Genomic DNA, 16426 nt, shown 5'->3' on the forward strand with positions numbered 1-16426 from the left:
TTATTGGCTGCGGCCCCCCCTGAAACGCCAGGGCCCCCTTGGGCCAGTCTGGGGGGGGGCCCCCCCCGTGTATCCCCCCCCCCCACTGCACCATAGGGCAGGGGTGCCTGCCCCAAGTCCCTGAGTCTGGGTGGGGGAACCCAGGCAGAGAAGGGTTAATGGGGGGGACCCCACAGCAAGGCCCCCTCCCAGCCCCCTATAGGGTCCCAGAGCCCCCCCCAGCCCTAATACTGACCCAGAGCCCCCCCATAGGCCCCATGTGTGAGCTCGGCCCCCCCCCCGGATCCCTATAGAGCCCCAGAGCCCCACACCAGAGCCTACTACTGCCCTATAGGCCCCCTATGGGGTCCTATAGCCCTCCCTATATGGACCTGGGGCCCCTCACACACCCCAATAGAGTCCCTATGCAGCCCCCTCTTTATGGCTCCTTAATCCCACCCCAGACCTCTACAGAGCCCCATAGACCCCCGTAACCTCATCCCAGCCCCTTATAGAGCCCCACAGACCCCCCTATAGGACCTTATAGCCCCATGCCTCCCCCAGGGCCCCACCCCAGACCCACACCCAACCCTACAATCCCTCTACGTGCTGCTGTAGCCCTAACCTGACCCCTATGCAGACCCACAGCCCCCCTATATACCCCCATAACCCACACTGAGACCCTGTACAGCCCTAAACCCCCCTATACAGCCTCACAACCCCACCCCTGACCCCTACAGAGCCCCATAGCCCCCCTATACGGCCCCATAACCCCACCCCTAACCCCTAGAGCACCATAGCCCCCCATACAGCCCCATAAGCCCACCCTGACCCCTCCAGAGCTCCACAGCCCCCCATAGGACCTTCCAGCTCCATCCCAGCCCCCTATCCAGCCCCACAGCCCCCCCGGCCCCCCCAGCTACGTGAGCCAGGGGCGGATGCAGTGCTCGTAGACCGAGCGGTTGGAGTGCCAGGCCGTATGCCCCACACCCGGCACGGTGCAGCCCCCCAGGTCCCCCCGTGCCTCCAGTGTCTTCAGCCCAAATGTGTCCTGCAGGTAAACCTGGGGGGGGAGACGTGGGATGTGAGGGTCACAGGGGCCCCGTGCGTCCAGGCCGCCCCCCAACCACCCCAAGGCAGGGAACCCCAGTGTCCACCCCCGCCCCCCCCAAGTGGGGTGTCCCCTCACTCACCGCCTGGGCGCGCATCTCTTGCACCGTCTCATTGGCATCATAGAAACCAAAAAGGCTTTGGGGGGGGGGAGATGGGGGTCAATGGGGGGACCCAGGTGTCCGGGGGTAACCCAGGCATCTGGGTCCCACTGACCCAACCTGGGGGGGGAGGGGGGAAGGTCCCGGCCCACCTGGACTGCCAGGGTGTGATGACGCCGTCGTCAGGACCCCCAATCAGCACCAGGCTCTGGATCCGCAGCAGGTTCCGCTTCCAGTCTGGAGTTAACAAGGGGTTAAGGAGGGGCTGCCGGCACCCTATAGTGCATCTGGGGGTGGGGGGCGTGGTCTGGAGGTGCCATAGGGCCCCACTGCCGGCCCTGGGGGGAACCAGAGGGTGGCAGCCCTATGGGACGTCGATAGGAGCTAGGTGGGTACCTATAGGGAGCTATAGGGTTGGCTATAGGTGCACCTGCATTGCACCGCCCAAGTATCTGCACAGAAAAGGTGTACTGGTGGCTGTAGAGTCGTCTATAGGGGTACCTACATGGAGTTACATGAATATCTATAAGGGTATCTACAGGAGCACCTTCACAGACTATAAGCATGTCCATAAGGGTACCTATGGCGTATTCACACGGGCTATCGCAGCATCTATGAAAACATGTATAGAAGTATCTACGTGGCCCTGTAGGAGTGTCTATAAGGAACTATATAATTATGTATGGGCACATCTATATGATCCTATATAGCTATCTACAGAGAACCACAAATGTGCCCATAAGAATGTGATAAGTCTCCATGGGAGCTCCTATTATCTATAGGAGTTCCTATAGAGATCTCCATGCAGGGGCCTCCGTGGGGCTGTAGGAGCGACTATAAGGATCCCGCATGAGGCTAGAGGGGTCACCACAGGGGTCCGCATGGGTCCCAATACAGGGGTCCCCCTGAGGCTACAGGAGTGTCTGTAGGGGCCTCTATAGGGGCTCACCGGAGGCGTTGGGGTGCAGCCGCTCGTCGTTGAGGAGGGCGAGGAAGTCGCTGCTGTTTAGGTAGAGCTCACGGTGGTGGGGGTCTGGGGGGGGGCCCCGCATCCACGGGGCAGGGGGAGGTCAGCCCCCATGTCACCCCCCCAGTGCCACCCCCTCCCCGGGGTCTGCAGGGGGATTTGTCCCCCTGGGGGTGGTTTGGGGGTCTTAGGGGGGTGGGGTCCCCCCATGGCAGGTTTTGGGGTGCCCAGGAATATTTTGGGGTTGGGGTGCCAGGGGGATTTGGGGGTCCCAGAGGGAGGTTTGGGGTCTCAGGGGGAGGTTTGGGGGTCCCCTGGGGGAGGTTGGGGCATCCCAGACCATTCCAGTAGTTGCAGATGGAGACCCCCTGGCCCAGGGGGGTGTAGCAGAGCCGGTAGAGGTTGGACTTCATGTGCCGGGGGAAGAGCCACTTCAGGTAGTCAGTGTCTGCACCCCAACAGCCAGGAACACCCCAAAACCAGTCAGAGACCCCCCTGACACCCCCCAAACCCACCCAGGGGCACCCCCAAAACACTCAGGGACCCCCCCAAACACCCCAAACCCACCCACAGACACCCCGAAACCACTCAAGGACACCCTAACACCCCCCAACCTCCCGAGGGACCTCCCCAAACCTCCCCATAACCCCCCCAGGGACCCCCCAAAACCTCCCCAAGCTCCCCAACCACCCCCAAGGACCCTCCAAAGCTCCCCCAATGTCCCCATAACCCAGTCAGGGACCCCCAAACCTACCTTGGACCCCCAAAACCTCTCCAACTCCCCCAAAACCTCTGTAAAAGCCAACCCCCCCCCCAGGGACACCTGAAGCCTCCCCAACGCTCACAAAGGCACCCCAATCCCCCTCGAGACCCCCAAAACCCCACCCAAGGACCCCCCCAAACCTCCCAAAACCCCCAGCCCCTCACCCCCATACTGCCCCATCTGGGGGGCCGCCAGCGAGATGAAGCTGTGGACGTTGTGGTCGGGCATCGTGGCCAGCAGCGCCCGGCAGATGAGACCCCCTGCGGGTGGGGGGTCAGTGGGGGGACCCCGGTGTCCAGGGGACCCCCACCCATGGACCCCAGCGTCTAGGGCATCACCCCCATCCAGGGACCCAGGCATCCACAGGCCCCCCCCACCCGGGGACCCAGGTGTCTGGGGCATCACCCCCACCCATGGACCCCCATGTCTGGGGAGCACCCCCTCCAACCCACACCCGCCCCCCAGACCCAGGTACCTGGGAGACCCCCCCCCACAGAGCCGGGCACCCCCCTGCGTACCCTGGCTGTAGCCCAGCAGGTGGACACCGTCAGCGGCGTTGGCCATGATGGGGGCGAGGGCGCGGCGGAACCCCTCGACCTGCACCCACAGCGGCCGCAGCGATGCCCCCCGGTCAAAGAGGTCCAGGACCGTCACCTCCGTCCCTGGGTGGCTCTGGGGGGACGACGACAGGGGTGTGGGTGTCAAAGGGGGGAGTCGAGGGGGGGACAGGCATCTGGGCGAGGGACACAGGTGTCTGTGGGGGACACAAGCGTCCCAGACAGTGATGTGGGGGGACCCAGGTGTCTGGGGGGGACCCAGGCATCTAGGGGGGCTCATACAGGGGGACCCTGGCATCCCAGGGGGTTGGGGGGGGGCCAGCATCCGGGCAGGGTCAGGTGTCTGGATGGGGTCACGGGGGGCACCCAGGTGGGAGGACGGGGGTGCCCGGGGGGGTGCAGGAGGGGAACCGGGCGTTCGGGCAGGGCGAAGGGGGAGACCCAAGCGTTCACGTGGGGTTTTGCCGGGGGGGGGGGGGAGACACGGGGACCCCGGCATCCGGGTGGGATGAAGGGGGGAGGGACCCCGGTGCCCGGGTGGGATCACGCAGGGGACCCCGGTGTCGGGGGGGGGGGGGCGGGGTGACGGACCCAGGCACCCGGGGGGGTGCAGGGGACCCCCCCCGCCCGCCTGACCTCGTTGATGAAGGCGCGGAGGTGTCGGAAGTCGCTGGGGCTGTCGAAGAGGCCGTGGACGATGACGACGGGGCGGTAGGAGCCCCCCGGGACCACCAGCAGGAGGAAGAGGAGGAGGGGGGGGAGGAAGGCCAAGGCCAGGGCCACGGCCCCCCCCCCCGCGCCCCACGCCGCGCCACGCAGGGGGCATCTGGAGGGGGGGGGGGGGGGGGGCAGGGGGTCAGACGGGGACCCAGCGGACCCGCACCCCCCGGGGGTCCCAGGCGTACCGGGGCGCTGCCCCTCCCCCCCCAGCCCCCTGCCCCTCTCCCTGTTTACCTCCCGGCTCCCCTCCCCCTCCCGCACGTCAGTTCCGGCGCGCGCGGCCTTAACAGCCCCCCCTCCTACCCACCGGGCACCCAGGAGTCCCGAACCCCCCCTGAACCCCACCCCCATCCCACCGCGGGGGGGGGGCCCCTGGGTCAAGCCATGGGGTCACTGGGGGCACCCCGGCGCTCGGGCCCCCCCACTCCCACGGAGCGGGGACGACGACCCCGGCCTCCGGGCCCCACGGCCGCAGGTCCCACGGCGGGACCCCGGCGGCCGGGCCCCACGGCTCCCACGGGGTGGGGGCGGAACCCCGGCGGCCGGGCCCCCACCGCCTCGTCACGCTCCGGGGCGCCCCGGCGTCCGGGGCTTCCCCAGGGGGGAACCGCGGGGTCACGCGTGTCCCGGGGGACCCCACGCACCTCGCTGCCGCCGAGAACCCAGGCGTCCGGGCTGCCCGACCCTGCCCCCCCCACTCCACCCCCCCCGCGGGGACCCACGCGTCCGGGCCCCACCCCCACCTGCGGCCAATGTGTGCTGAGCAAACACGGAGCGGCTGAGAGCTTGTCAAGAGGGAAAGTGGGGGGGCACCCCCCCGCGCTGGGTGTCATTCCCGGGCACCTGGGTCTCCCCCACGAATACCAGGGTGTCCCCCCGCACGCCTGGGTCCCCCTCTAGCACGCCCGGGTCCCCCCCGGGTGGGGGGTGCTATGGCGGGGGGGGGGGGGGCAGCCCGCAGGGGACCCGGGTGTCCGGGACGGGACCCTCATTAGCGGCAGCTGCTGTTAATGAGGCTTCATTACCCCCGGGTGGGGCCCTCCCGGGGGGACCCCAGGTGTCTCCCCCCCCGTGACCGTGGGTTGTCTGGAGGGGGTGGAGCCCAGCCGGTGCCCTGAGCGCCGTGGGTGGTCGCGGGGGTGCCCGGACGCCTGGGTCCCCGCGGGGGGGGGGTGTGGGGGTGGGCGTGGGCGGGGCGGGACCCGGGCGGACCCAGGCGCCCGGGAGGGACCCGCGAGTCTGGGCCATGGGCCGGTCGCCGTGGGTCTGGGGTCGCCGCCGCGCACCCCCCGCGCACCCCCCCGCCGCCCCCCCGGTGAGTCCACGCGCGCCCGTTGCGGGGGGAAGCGCTCGTGCGGGGCGGCACGTCCGCGTGCTGCGGGGGGCGGGGCGTGGGGGGGCTCGTTGCACGTGGCAGGAGGGTTCCCATTGCAAGGGGGGGGGCGTCCTGGGGGGGGGTCCCGTCCCCATCACATGGGGGTCCCACTGCACGCGGGGGAGTGTCTTGGGGGCATCCATATCACCCGGGGTCCCGTTGCACCGGGGGGGTCCTCACCGCCCGACGGGGTCCCCGTGGCACGAGGCGGCCGGGGGCGTCCTGGGGGGGTCCCGCTGCACGCGGGGGTCCTGGGGGGTCCCCACTGCACCGGGGGGTGTGTGTGTGTGTCTTGGGGGGATCCGCATCACTCGGGGTCCCATTGCACTGGGGGGGGGTATTCCCCGCGGGGGGTCCCCGTTGCTCAGGGGGTCCCGGGGTTCCCCCCCGCAGGAGATGCCCGGGAGGGGCGGGCGTCCCCCGCTGCCGGCGCTGGGGGCGACGCTGGGGCGGCTGCTGGGGGCACTGGAGGCACTGGTGGCCCCGGGGGAGCGGGACCGGACCCGCCGCCTGGTCCGGGAGTTCGGGGCGCCCGGGGGGGCCGGGCCCCGCCTGCAGGAGCGGCTGCGCCGGCAGCCCCCCGTCCCCCCCCGCCTGCCGGTGAGCCCCGGGGGGGGCTTCGGGGGGACCCGGGAGTTCAAGGGGGACTCAGGGGGGTGAGGGGACCGGGGGTGACAGGGGGGCTTTGGGGGGACGCAGGCGGTTGGGGGGACCCGGGTGGGATGGGGGGGGCTTCGAGGGGACCCAGGAGTTCAGGGAGGACTCAGGGGAGTGAGGGGACCCAGGTGTCTGGGCAGGGAGGGGGGACCCAGGAGTTTTGGGAAGCCCTGGGAGTTCAGGGGGACCCAGGCATCCGGGGAAGGATGGGGGACCCAAGTGTCAGGGGGCAGCCAGGATTTTGGGGGGGGGGACGGACCCAGGTGTCCAGGGGACCCAGGTGTCCGGGTGTTGGGCGCAGGAATGGCCGTGGGGCTCCAGCGAGCGGCTGCCGCTGCCTGTGCACACCAGTGCTGGACTGGTGCTGCCCCGGCAGGACTGGGAGGACTGGAGAGGGCAGCTGTGGTGAGTGGGGACTGGAGGGGACTGGGGGTCACTGGGAGGGACTGGAGGGGACTGGTAGGGGACTGGAGGGCACTGGGAGGGATTGGAGGGGACTAGGGGGCACTGGGAGGGACTGGGGGGCACTGGGAGGGACTGGAGGAGACTGGGAGGCACAGAGGGGGCACTGCGGGACACTGGAGGGCACTGAGAGGGACTGAGAGGGGACTGGAGGGCACTGGGACGCACTGGGGGGGCACTGGGGGACACTGGCATCACTGGTGTCACTGGTTCCCCAGGTTTGCGGCTCGGCTCATCGCAGGCATCCTTGACTACCGGGCGCAGCTGGAGCGGTGGGTGCTGGGGCCGGGGGGGTCCCACGGGGGGCTGGGGGTCATGGGGGGGGGCATGGGGTGCCAGGGGTCCCTGTGAGGTGCCGTGGGTGACGCCGGGTGTCCTGGCGGCCCAGGTGTGACCCCCCTGAGCCGTGGGTGCAGGCAGCGTTCGGGGGGTGCCGGGTGCCGGGCCCCCAGCGGGACGAGGTGCTGCGGCTGCCCCCCGGTGCCCAGCCCCCCCCCTTCATCACTGTCATCCGCAACTGCCAGGTACCGGGGGGGGGCAGGGCAGGGTGGGGGGTCTCAGGGGGAGGACACCCAGGGGGGGTCCTGAGGGGTCTGGGGGCATCCAGGTGGGTCCTGGCAGGGAAATGGGGGGTCCTGGGGAGGATATGGCATTCCTGGGAGGGGTCGGGGGGTCCTGGGGGGGACACGGGGGGGACATGGGGGTTTCCTGAGGGGCTTGGGGGGGTTCAGGAGGGTCCTGGTGGGGAAGTGGGGGGGCATGGGGAGCCTGGAGGGGATAGAGGGGTCCTGGGGGGGACATGGGGGGTCCTGGGGGTCTAGGAAGGGGGAGATAGGAGGGATGGAGGAGGGACCTGGGGGAACCTGGGGGCACGGGGGGTCTGGGAGGGTCCTGGGGGACACGGGTGGCGGTTTTGAGGCCACTGGGGGTGGCGCCGTGCGGTGCCAACGGGGCCGTTTTGGGGTGTGTGTCCCCTTGCCCCCCAGTTCTTCCAGGTGGAAGCATGTGGGGAGGCAGGGACCCCCCTGCCACCGGCGCCACTGGCAGCGGCCCTGGGGGGGCTGCGGGCGCGGACGGGGCGGGGCGGGGCCCCGCCCCTGGGGCTGCTGACAGGGCAGCACCGGCATGCGTGGGGGCGGGTCTACCGCCTGCTGATGCGGGGTGAGTTGGCGGGGCCTGGAGGGGTGGGGCTTCCTGTTTTGGGGTGTCTTTGGGGGGTGGGACTTCCTCTTCAGGTGCTAACAGAGGGTGGGACTTCCTGGTTTAGGGCCCCAGGGGGTGGGAGTTCCCCTCTGGGGAGGTCCTGGGGGCGGGACTTCCTGGTTTGGGCAGTCCTGGGGGAGGGGACATCAGCTGCCATGTGTAGGCTGATGGTCTGGGGGTGGGGCTTCCTGTCCTGGGGTGGGGCTTCCTGGGTTTGGGCCCCAGGGGGTGGGATTGCCCCTCTGGGGAGGTCCTGGGGGCGGGGCTTCTTGTTTGGGGGGTTCTTGAGGGAGGGGCTTCCCAGGGCAGATGGGGTGGCACCGACTGAAGCTCCACCCCCGCAGACCGACTGAACCGTGCCTCGATTGGCCGGATCCAGCGCAGCCTCTTCGCGCTCAGCCTGGATGCGCCTGTGCTGGCGGCCGTCGGGGGGCGGGGCCCGGGGGGCGGGGCCGCGCAGGTGCTGCACGGGGGCGGGGCCTGCGCCAACAGTGGCAACCGCTGGTTCGACAAGACCCTCCAGGTGGGCGGGGCTTCTGCAGTTGGGTCCCTGGGAGGTGGGACTTCCTGTTTGTGGGTCACGTGCCCCCGTGGAGGGCGGGGCTTCCTTTATTCCAGGGTGGGGGGCAGGGCTTCCTGTTCTGCCCCGGAAGGTGTGTCTGCGAGGGGGCGGTGCCGGGCAGTCAGGGGCGGGACTTCCTGCACCCTGACACCCCCTCCGCCCCCCCAGTTCATCGTGGGGGAGGACGGGACCTGCGGGGTCGTCTATGACCCGGCCGTGATTGACGGCGCCGTCGTTGCGGAGATGGTCGACCATGCCCTCGACTGCTGGTGAGTGAGAGGGGCGGGGCTTGGCAGGGCGGGACCAGGAGGGACTTCCCTGCCCTCATTGGCCCTTGCCTTCCAGCCGCCGCCCAGAGCCCAGCCCTACCTCGATGACATCACTGCCCCTCCCCCCGCCCCAGCGGCTCCGCTTCAGCCTCGGCCCCGAAACCGCCCCCGAGGTGGAGCGGGCGAAGCGGCACCTGGACAGGTGGCGTCATGGGAGGGGTCAGGGGTCACGGGGGGGTCAGGGGGTTTGGGGGTGTGGGGGGATGGTCAGGGAGTGGCCGGGCATCGCCCCTCACCCCCTGTCCACCCCCATCCCCAGCCTGGCAGCAGACGTGGACGTTCACTGCTTCTCCCATGAGGGCTTTGGGGTGGGCGGGGCACTGCGGCCAGAGGCCATTGTCCAGGTGGCCCTGCAGGTGGCCTTCTACAGGTACGGGGAGAGGGCCTCGGCATCCGGGGGGACACACCCTGGTGTCTGGGGGGATGATCCCAGCGTCCGTGTGACCCAGGCCTGCCCCCACCCAGGGCCCATGGCTCCCTCTGCGCCTCCTGCGAGCCGACCTCCCTGCGCCACGTCCTGCCCGGCTGCACAGACCTGCTGCGCCCCCCCGGGCCCCCCTGCCTGGCCCTGGCCCGTGCCCTTGACGACCCCCATGCGGAGGTAGGCAGGACTTCCTGCCCTGGGTGTGAAGTGGGGGCGGGACTTCCTGCCCCGGGTGTGAAGTGGGGGCGGGACTTCCTGCCCCGGGTGTGAAGTCGGGGTGGGACTTCCTGCCCTGGGTGTGAAGTTGGGGCGGGACTTCCTTCCCTGGGTGTGAAGTGGGGGTGGGACTTCCTGCCCCGGCTGTGAAGTCGGGGCGGGACTTCCTGTTCCACAGCCAGAGCTGCAGCTGGCGCTGCTGCGCGAGGCCGTGGAGGCGCAGAGCCGGCGCACGCAGGAGGTGAGGGCGCCCCGCGTCGGGGGGCGGGTGGGGACTGCGGCATCCGGGGGGGCGGGGCTACGGGGCGGATGTGTGAGGACCCCGGTGCCCGGCGCAGGTGCTGGCAGGGCAGGGCGCCGAGCGGCACCTGCAGGGACTGCGGCAGGCGGCCATCGCGGCAGGGGAGCCGCTCCCCGAAATCTTCATGGACCCGGCCTACGCCCTCGCCACCCACTTCCGCCTCTGCACTGTGCAGGTACTGCCCTGCACCCCCCTCCTCCCCTGCCAAAACCCACCCAGGGACCTCCCCCCCCCCCAGGGACCCCCCGGGGCTGCGGGATGGGGCTGGGGGGCCCAGGACATTTGGGGGTGTCTCACCGGGGGTTGGGGGTCTCTCTGGAGCCCTTTGGGGTGCACAGGGGGGAGATCAGGTGCATTTGGGGGGGTGGGGCCATTTTTAGGTAGGGGGCAGAAACCAGGGGGGTATGTGGGGCAATTTGGGTGCATCCAGGGTGTGTTTTCAGGGCCGTGTACTTTTGGGGACACACACACACACAGGGTGGGGGGCTGGGGCCAACCCAGGCACCGTTTGGGGGGGTCTTGGGGCGGTTCGGGGTGTTTTGGGGTGTGCTGGCGGGTCCTGGGGTGCAGCACCATTCCCCCCCGCCAGGTGCGCTCCCGCGAGGGCTGCTGGCTGCTGCGGGGGCCGCTGGTGCCCGACGGCTATGGGGTGGGGGTGGGCCACGTGGCCCCCCCAGACCCCCATGACCCCCCCGCCCCACCCGGGGGTCTGCGTGTGGCCGTCACCGCCTTCGCCTGCTGCCACCAGACTGAGGCTGCCCGCCTGGGGGCTGCGCTGCAGGGAGCCCTCGACAGCCTCGGGAGGCTGCTGCGCCGCCACGGCCCCCCCTGACATCTCCAAGCCCCCCCTCTGCCACAGCCCCCCCTGACATCTCCAAGCCCCCCCTCGCGGCACCCCCTTGAGTGACACCGGCCTCTGGGTGATCCCCAGTGACCCCTGACCTTACCCCCACCCCCCCCAAATCTGGGGGACCTCCCCCCCCACCTCCCCAGGGTCGCCCCTGCAATCCCCCAACACTCCTGGGGTCCCCCCAGCGCCCCTGGACCCCCACCACTCCCTAGGCCCCCTCGGGACTGGCCCCATTGTGCCAAGGTGACTATTTTGGGCCAAACCCAGCTGTTCTGGGTCACTGCAAACGTCAATAAAGTCTCTCGTGGCCTTGCTGGTGTCGGGGGCTCCGGTCCGGTGGATCCACTCCGGGTTCTTGGGGGGGGTCCCGGTCCTGGTCCGGCCGGATCCAGCCCGGTATTTGCACCGGCCCCGATCCGGTCCGAGGGATCCAGTCCGGGCGGCGGTGCCGGTCCCGCTCCGCTCCGGCCCGATCCAGGCCGGGTTCCGGGGCGGTCCCGGTCCCGGTCCCGGTCCCGGTCCGGCCCGCTCGGCTCCAGCCCGGGATTTGTGCCGGAACGGGAGAGGAGGGGGGGGGCGCCGATCCGGCCCGGGGGATCCAGGCCGGGCGCCGGTTCCGATCCGGATCCGCGTTCCGATCCGGCCCGGGCTTTGCGCCGGCCCGGCTGGGGGTCCCGGTCCCGGTCCCGATCCCGGTCCCGGTGCGGCCCGGCCATGGCGGCCGAGAAACCCGGTGCGGAGCGGGATGGGGGCGGGGGGGAATGATGGGGGGGCTGGGGGGGGGCGTGGGGGCAGGAGGGTCCCGGGGGGGGGGTCGCGTCATGCGTGTCCGTGTTCGAGGAGGCCGCGCTGTGCGGGCGGGGGGATGCTGCGTGTGCGACCATCACACGCGTGTCCCGGGGGGGGTGGGGGGTGTTGCACACGCGTGTGCACATGCCCCGGGGGACCCAGGCGTCCGGGGCAGACACCCCCCCCCCCCCCGTCGCGGTATAAATAGCGCCGGGGGGGACGACGGTGACCCAGAAACGGGGCCCTGGGGGGGGAGGCGTTTCGGGGTGGGGGGCATTCGATTTGGGGGGCTGGACTTCTGGGGGTCTCGGGGGGACCGGGGGTGATTTGGGGGGGGAGGGCGCTGGGAGTTTGAGGGAGCTCTTGGGCATGGGGGCAAGTCCCTGGGGGTGGGGGTGGGGTCCCGGGGGGGTCCCGTCCGCCCTGACGCCCCTCTCCCCCCAGGAGCGCCGGAGGGGGCCCCCCACGCATCGCCCCCCCCCTACGGGCCGCCGGCACCGCCGGGGCCGGGGGGGGGCGCCGGGGCGGCCACGCTGCCGCGTGGGGGACCGGCGGGGGCGGCCACACTGCCGCGGGGGGGGGCCGGGGGCCGGGGGGGCGGCGGGGGCGGCCACGCTGCCCCGGGGGCTGCCGGGAGCCGGGGGGGGCCCGCACGTGGCCCCGCACGCAGCCACGCTGCCCCGGCCCCCCCCCGCCGCCTCCCAGCCCTACGGGGCCCCCCCCCCAGCCCCCCCTGCCCTACGCGCCCCCCCCCTTCACCCTCCAGCTCCAGCCCTGCACCGCCTACGTCCCCGTCTACCCCGTCGGGCCGGTGAGTGGGCGGGGCCTGCGGGGAGGGGAGGGGCTGGGGAAGGCAGGAGAGTGCCAGGGAGGGGATGGAGCCGGCCGGGAGGGGCGGGGCTGACCGAGGGGGCGGGGTTATTGGGGACGAGGGTCCAGCAGGGGGGAGAGCCTACAGGGAGGGGGAGTGGCTTGCAGTGGGGTGGGGTCCAAGGGCTGGGGGTGGAACTTCATAAGGGGCGGGGCCTGCAGGGAAGGGTCTCTGGGGGTGGGGTTTGTGGGAAGGGGCGTAGCCTCCGGTGGGAAGTGTGGTCTGATGAGGGGCAACAGGCTGAACTTCCAGGCTCCTATGGGGAGAGAGCTGGGACCTCTGGGGTGTGGCCCGCGGGAAGGGCGGTGCATATGTGGGCGTGGTCATGCAGGGGGCTTGTCCTGCCGCAGCCCTACCCCTGACCCCCCTCTCCTCTCTGCAGGCCTTTGGGGCAGCCCCCCCTGGTCCCGGCCCCGGCCCCCTGCCCGGCCCCGTGGGGGTGCCGGTGGGGGGCACCCTGGGGGGGCCATTGGGGACCCCCATGGGGGTCCCCGGGGGGGTCCCAGGGGGGCTGGAGGGGCGCCGGGCGCCCCACGACTACCTGCCCATTGCCGTCCTCACCACCCTCTGCTGCTTCTGGCCCACCGGCGTCGTCGCCATCGTCAAAGCTGTGCAGGTGGCGGGGGGGGGCGCTGTGGGGAGGGTGGGTCTGTGGGCCATCCAGGTGCCCCCTGGGACACATAGGGGTGCCAGCGTGGTGGGACAGTGGTGCTGACCTGCCCCCCCGCCGCCCCCCCCCCAGGTGCGCACAGCAGTGGCGCGGGGGGACATCGTCTCGGCCGAGATCGCCTCACGGGAGGCACGAAACTTCTCGTTCATCAGCCTGGCCGTGGGCATCGCCGCCATCGTGCTCTGCACCATCCTCACCGTCGTCATCATCATCGCCGCCCAGCACCACGACAACGACTGGGAGCCCTAGTGATGTCACCGCAACACCCCCCCCACCCGCTGTGCCCCAGCCACGGTGGCAATGGGGACCCTCGGCATCGCTGTGGCAACGCTGGGGATCCTAGCAACGCCTTACAGCTTGGGTACTGCAGACCCTCAGTGTTGCCACGGCAACAGTGCCGGGCATCCGTGGCATCACCATGGCAACGCCCGGGAGTAATGGGAACAGCCGCTCCCGGCATCGCCATGGCAACGCCTGGCATCCCACAGCAACACCCTGGCAACAGGTACAGCATCACCATGGCAATGTCTGACCCCACCCACCCCCAGCCACGCCTCTGGCCCCGCCCCCAGGGCTCCCGGTGGGCGGGCCTCCCAGGAAGCTTTGTGGCGGGGCCCCACCCCATCTGCATGCCAAGCCCCCCCCAGGCCCCACCCCCTGTGACATTTTGCTGCTGCCGGTTCAATAAATCTCTATATTGATATGGGGGAGGGGCAGCGCTTTACCATCCCGCTCGCTGCCCGGGGGAAAGGAAGGGTGTCTCCATGGCAACACGGGGGGGGGGGGGGCTGCTGGTGCTAATGAAGAGGGGCCATTGTTAGGGGCTCCTAATTGGAGGGGGGGCCCACAGCATCCCCCTGGCCATGCCCATCTGCCCCCACCCCCTCCCCCCAATCAAGCATTTCTCATTAACAATCCTGTGCATTAATGGGGGGGTGTGTCATCCCAAGATCCCCCCCTCAAAGAAGCATCTCCATGACAACAGCACTCCTGGTCCTGCATCCCTGGGGCAATGCCACATCCACCCACCCCCCCCCATTCCCTAATGAAGCACCCATCGTTAACACTCCTGTTTATTATCAAGCGGGGGGCCAATCCCAGACAGACCCCACCACCCCTAACGAAGTGCCCCTTGTTAACAGTCCTGTCTATGAACACAGGGGGACATCCCAGACCCCCCCAGCATCTCCATGACAACAGGTCCTGCTGGTCCCTAACGAACTACCTGCTCATTAACACTCCTGTTTATTAGCAAAGAGGGGCATCCCCAGCACCCCAGCCCCCTCCCCACCCCTACCGAAGAACCTGCTCATTAACAATCCGGTTTATTATCAAGGGGGGCATCCCCAGCCCCCCAGACAGACCACCCCCACCCCAGATGAAGCGCCCCTCATTAACACCCCCCCCCCCTCAGGCGAAGAGCCGACCGAGACGTCGTGCCAGGCGGGCGTCCCTCTCCCGGGCGGCCCCCCGCACCCGGCGCAGCTCCCGGCGTGCCCCGGCATGGCCGGGCTCCTCCCGCAGCACCAGCGCCAGGTCGGCGGCTGCCGCCTCCAGGTCGCTCATGGCCGCCGCTGCCAGCGCTCGCCGGAACCGGGCCTCCAGGTGCCCCGGCCGAAGGGCCAGTGCTTTGCCAGCGTTGGCGGCTGCTGCTGCCGGCAGCCCCAGCCGCAGCTGGCAGAGGGCCAGCCCGGCGTGCAGCTCCGCCTTGGGCCGTGCCAGGGCGGGGGGCAACGGCGGGGCCCCCCCGGCCACCACTGCCGCTCGCAGGGCCTGGGCGTAGGCCCTGGCTGCTGGCCCCGCCGCCCCCGCCCCCAGCAACGCCGCCGCCCGCTCCTGCCGCACCAACACCGCCCGCCAGCGCCCACCCGGCGCCTCCTCCCAGAAGGGGGGTGCGGGGGAAAAGCCCCCCAACCGCACCCCCACCGCCGCCCCCGCCCCTGCTGGCCGCAGCCGGGCCCGCTCCCCCGCCGCCATCGTCTCCAGGCAGGCGTCCAGCACTGCCGCCCACCGCCCCTCGCCATCCCCCAGCCGTAGGGTCTGCCACCGGCTGCCCCCTGCCCCTGCCGCCGCCGCCCCCCACCCCGCTGCCGCCCCCGCCCCGGGGGGGGTCTCCAGCCGTACGCGGCAGCGGGAGCCGGGACCGGGGCGACCCAGTCCCCGGCCGCGCTGCAGCACCCGTTTGGCGAAGGCGGCGTCGGGGCTGAGCCACCAGCCCGGGGGGGGCCCGGCCCCCGCCCAGGGGTCCTCCTCCTCCCCCTCCCCCTCCCCCTCCCCCTCCTCGCTGTCCTCCTCCTCCTCCTCCTCCAGCTGCCCCCACCCCTCCTCCTCCTCCTCCCCCTCCTCGGGCGCCCGCAGCCAGGCCTCCTCGCGCGACCAGTCCCAGGGATCCCCCGCCCCATCGGGCGGGACCGGGAGGGGCACATGCTCATGGGAGGGTGATGCTTGGCGGGGCGACGCCCCATCGGGTGGAGCCCGGAGGGCGTCGGCTGGATCCCACCGTCCCGCCCTCTCACTGGTTGGGGCTTGGAGACTAGCATCCTCATTGGTTGGGGCTTCAGGTCCTGCGTCCTTATTGGCTGTGATGCGTGGGACAGGGTCCTGACTGGTTCGGGCTCGCAGCACTGCATCCTCATTGGTTGGGTGCCGCAGCCCTTTGACCTCATTGTTCAGGTTGTGCGGCTCTGCCTTCTCATTGGCTGCACCCTGGTGTCCCGCGGTCTCATTGGTTGGGTCTTGGGCCCCTGCCTCTTCACTGGCTGGGCCATGCAGGCCTCCTCTCTTCTCATTGGCTGAGTCCCCGGCCGCTTGGCACCCCCCTAGCTGCTCATTGGCTGAGCTGGGCAGCTCCTCAGATGAGCTCAGCAGCAGTGCAACGCCATTGGATGACTCCCCCACTGCGCAGGCTCCCCCAAGCTCTTCACTGGCTGGTACTGGGCTCCCTCCCTCCCCATTGGGCAAACCTCCGGGTGCTCGCTGCCCATTGGCCGGCTCCTCCGCAGCCCCATTGGCTGCTCCCGTGAGCACTGCCTCCCCATCGGCTGAATCTCCGCCTTCCATTTCTTCCTCGGCCAATCGCGTTTCTCCAGCGGTGGCCTACGAGACGGAGGGGCGGAGCCTGATCAGAGGGGACCTCGGTGTCCGCGCTCCCCCCCACCGGGGGCACCCCGGCCTCTGGCCCCCCCCCCTCCCCGCCCCCGCGGACCCGGCCGTCCCGGGCCGCTCCCGCTCCCACCTGGGCGAGGACTCCGGCGTCCAGCAGCCCCGCCTCCTCACGTCACATCCGGCCACGCCCTCAGCTGGGCCACGGCCCGCCTGGGCGGGGTTGCCGTGGAGACGCCCACGTTCCCGCCCGCCCGCCCGACCCCCCCCCTCCTCCTCCTCCTTCCTTCCCGCCTGTCTTCCCTCCCTCCCTCCCCTGCGGGCGGGGCGGGTCCTACCGGGGTGGGGACCGAGGCGAGCGGCGGCGGCGCTGCCCCTTTAAAACGCCGCCGGTGGGCGGGGGGGCTGGGGGAGCGGA

At 70.8% G+C, this 16426-nt stretch overlaps 4 protein-coding genes across 7 annotated transcripts; 2 read left to right on the top strand and 2 right to left on the bottom strand.

The window, feature by feature from the left end:
- Nucleotides 1–814: 814 nt before the first annotated feature.
- PPT2 (palmitoyl-protein thioesterase 2) lies at nt 815–5445 on the bottom strand. Its single transcript, XM_069773877.1, has 10 exons — nt 5223–5445; nt 4842–4956; nt 4114–4303; nt 3439–3592; nt 3085–3180; nt 2498–2605; nt 2140–2223; nt 1343–1427; nt 1173–1227; nt 815–1042 (listed from the first exon to the last, which is right to left on the bottom strand). The coding sequence occupies exons 1-10, from the start codon at nt 5443–5445 to the stop codon at nt 899–901; spliced, it is 1254 nt and encodes a 417-aa protein (XP_069629978.1). The 3' UTR covers nt 815–898.
- Nucleotides 5349–10606, top strand: LOC138682714 (carnitine O-acetyltransferase-like). Of its 3 annotated transcripts, XM_069774043.1 has the most exons (14): nt 5355–5512; nt 5966–6172; nt 6531–6634; nt 6910–6963; nt 7080–7215; nt 7678–7852; nt 8239–8417; nt 8625–8725; nt 8802–8927; nt 9045–9155; nt 9251–9386; nt 9604–9666; nt 9764–9901; nt 10316–10606. In XM_069774043.1, exons 1-14 carry the CDS (start codon nt 5444–5446, stop codon nt 10556–10558), a joined length of 1842 nt encoding a protein of 613 aa, XP_069630144.1. In that variant the 5' UTR covers nt 5355–5443; the 3' UTR covers nt 10559–10606. The 3 variants fall into 3 exon arrangements, with proteins under 3 accessions (XP_069630145.1, XP_069630146.1, XP_069630144.1); XM_069774044.1 differs by lacking the exon at nt 9045–9155 and having other exon boundaries at nt 5349–5512; XM_069774045.1 differs by lacking the exon at nt 7678–7852 and having other exon boundaries at nt 5354–5512; nt 8274–8417.
- Nucleotides 10607–10893: 287 nt separating this feature from the next.
- On the top strand, nt 10894–13609 carry PRRT1 (proline rich transmembrane protein 1; the record flags this gene model as incomplete). The annotated part of the gene is made up of 4 exons (XM_069773879.1): nt 10894–11309; nt 11810–12176; nt 12619–12852; nt 12979–13609. Coding segments are annotated over 4 exons (1194 nt in total), but the record flags the coding sequence as incomplete, so codon positions are not given.
- Nucleotides 13610–14218: 609 nt separating this feature from the next.
- On the bottom strand, nt 14219–16270 carry FKBPL (FKBP prolyl isomerase like). Of its 2 annotated transcripts, XM_069774066.1 has the most exons (3): nt 16142–16270; nt 15946–16002; nt 14219–15915 (listed from the first exon to the last, which is right to left on the bottom strand). In XM_069774066.1, the coding sequence occupies exons 2-3, from the start codon at nt 15964–15966 to the stop codon at nt 14317–14319; spliced, it is 1620 nt and encodes a 539-aa protein (XP_069630167.1). In that variant the 5' UTR covers nt 15967–16002; nt 16142–16270; the 3' UTR covers nt 14219–14316. The 2 variants fall into 2 exon arrangements, with proteins under 2 accessions (XP_069630167.1, XP_069630166.1); XM_069774065.1 differs by having other exon boundaries at nt 14222–16002.
- Between the last annotated feature and the right edge of the window lie 156 nt (nt 16271–16426).

Source organism: Haliaeetus albicilla, chromosome 29 (genome assembly GCF_947461875.1).
Source record: "Haliaeetus albicilla chromosome 29, bHalAlb1.1, whole genome shotgun sequence".
NCBI lineage: Eukaryota > Metazoa > Chordata > Aves > Accipitriformes > Accipitridae > Haliaeetus > Haliaeetus albicilla.

Excerpts from the sequence above, each read along its gene's own strand:
- PPT2 (XM_069773877.1), bottom strand. The coding sequence starts at position 5,445 with ATGGCCCAGACTCGCGGGTCCCTCCCGGGCGCCTGGGTCCGCCCGGGT. Across the intron at positions 3,181-3,438 it reads CCTGCTGGGCTACAGCCAGG|GGGGTCTCATCTGCCGGGCG; the intron begins GTACGCAGGGGG and ends CCCCACCCGCAG. Across the intron at positions 2,606-3,084 it reads CCAGATGGGGCAGTATGGGG|ACACTGACTACCTGAAGTGG; the intron begins GTGAGGGGCTGG and ends GTTGGGGTGCAG.
- LOC138682714 (XM_069774043.1), top strand. The coding sequence starts at position 5,444 with ATGGGCCGGTCGCCGTGGGTCTGGGGTCGCCGCCGCGCACCCCCCGCG. Across the intron at positions 6,964-7,079 it reads TACCGGGCGCAGCTGGAGCG|GTGTGACCCCCCTGAGCCGT; the intron begins GTGGGTGCTGGG and ends CTGGCGGCCCAG. Across the intron at positions 8,726-8,801 it reads GACCATGCCCTCGACTGCTG|CCGCCGCCCAGAGCCCAGCC; the intron begins GTGAGTGAGAGG and ends CTTGCCTTCCAG.
- FKBPL (XM_069774065.1), bottom strand. The coding sequence starts at position 15,966 with ATGGAAGGCGGAGATTCAGCCGATGGGGAGGCAGTGCTCACGGGAGCA.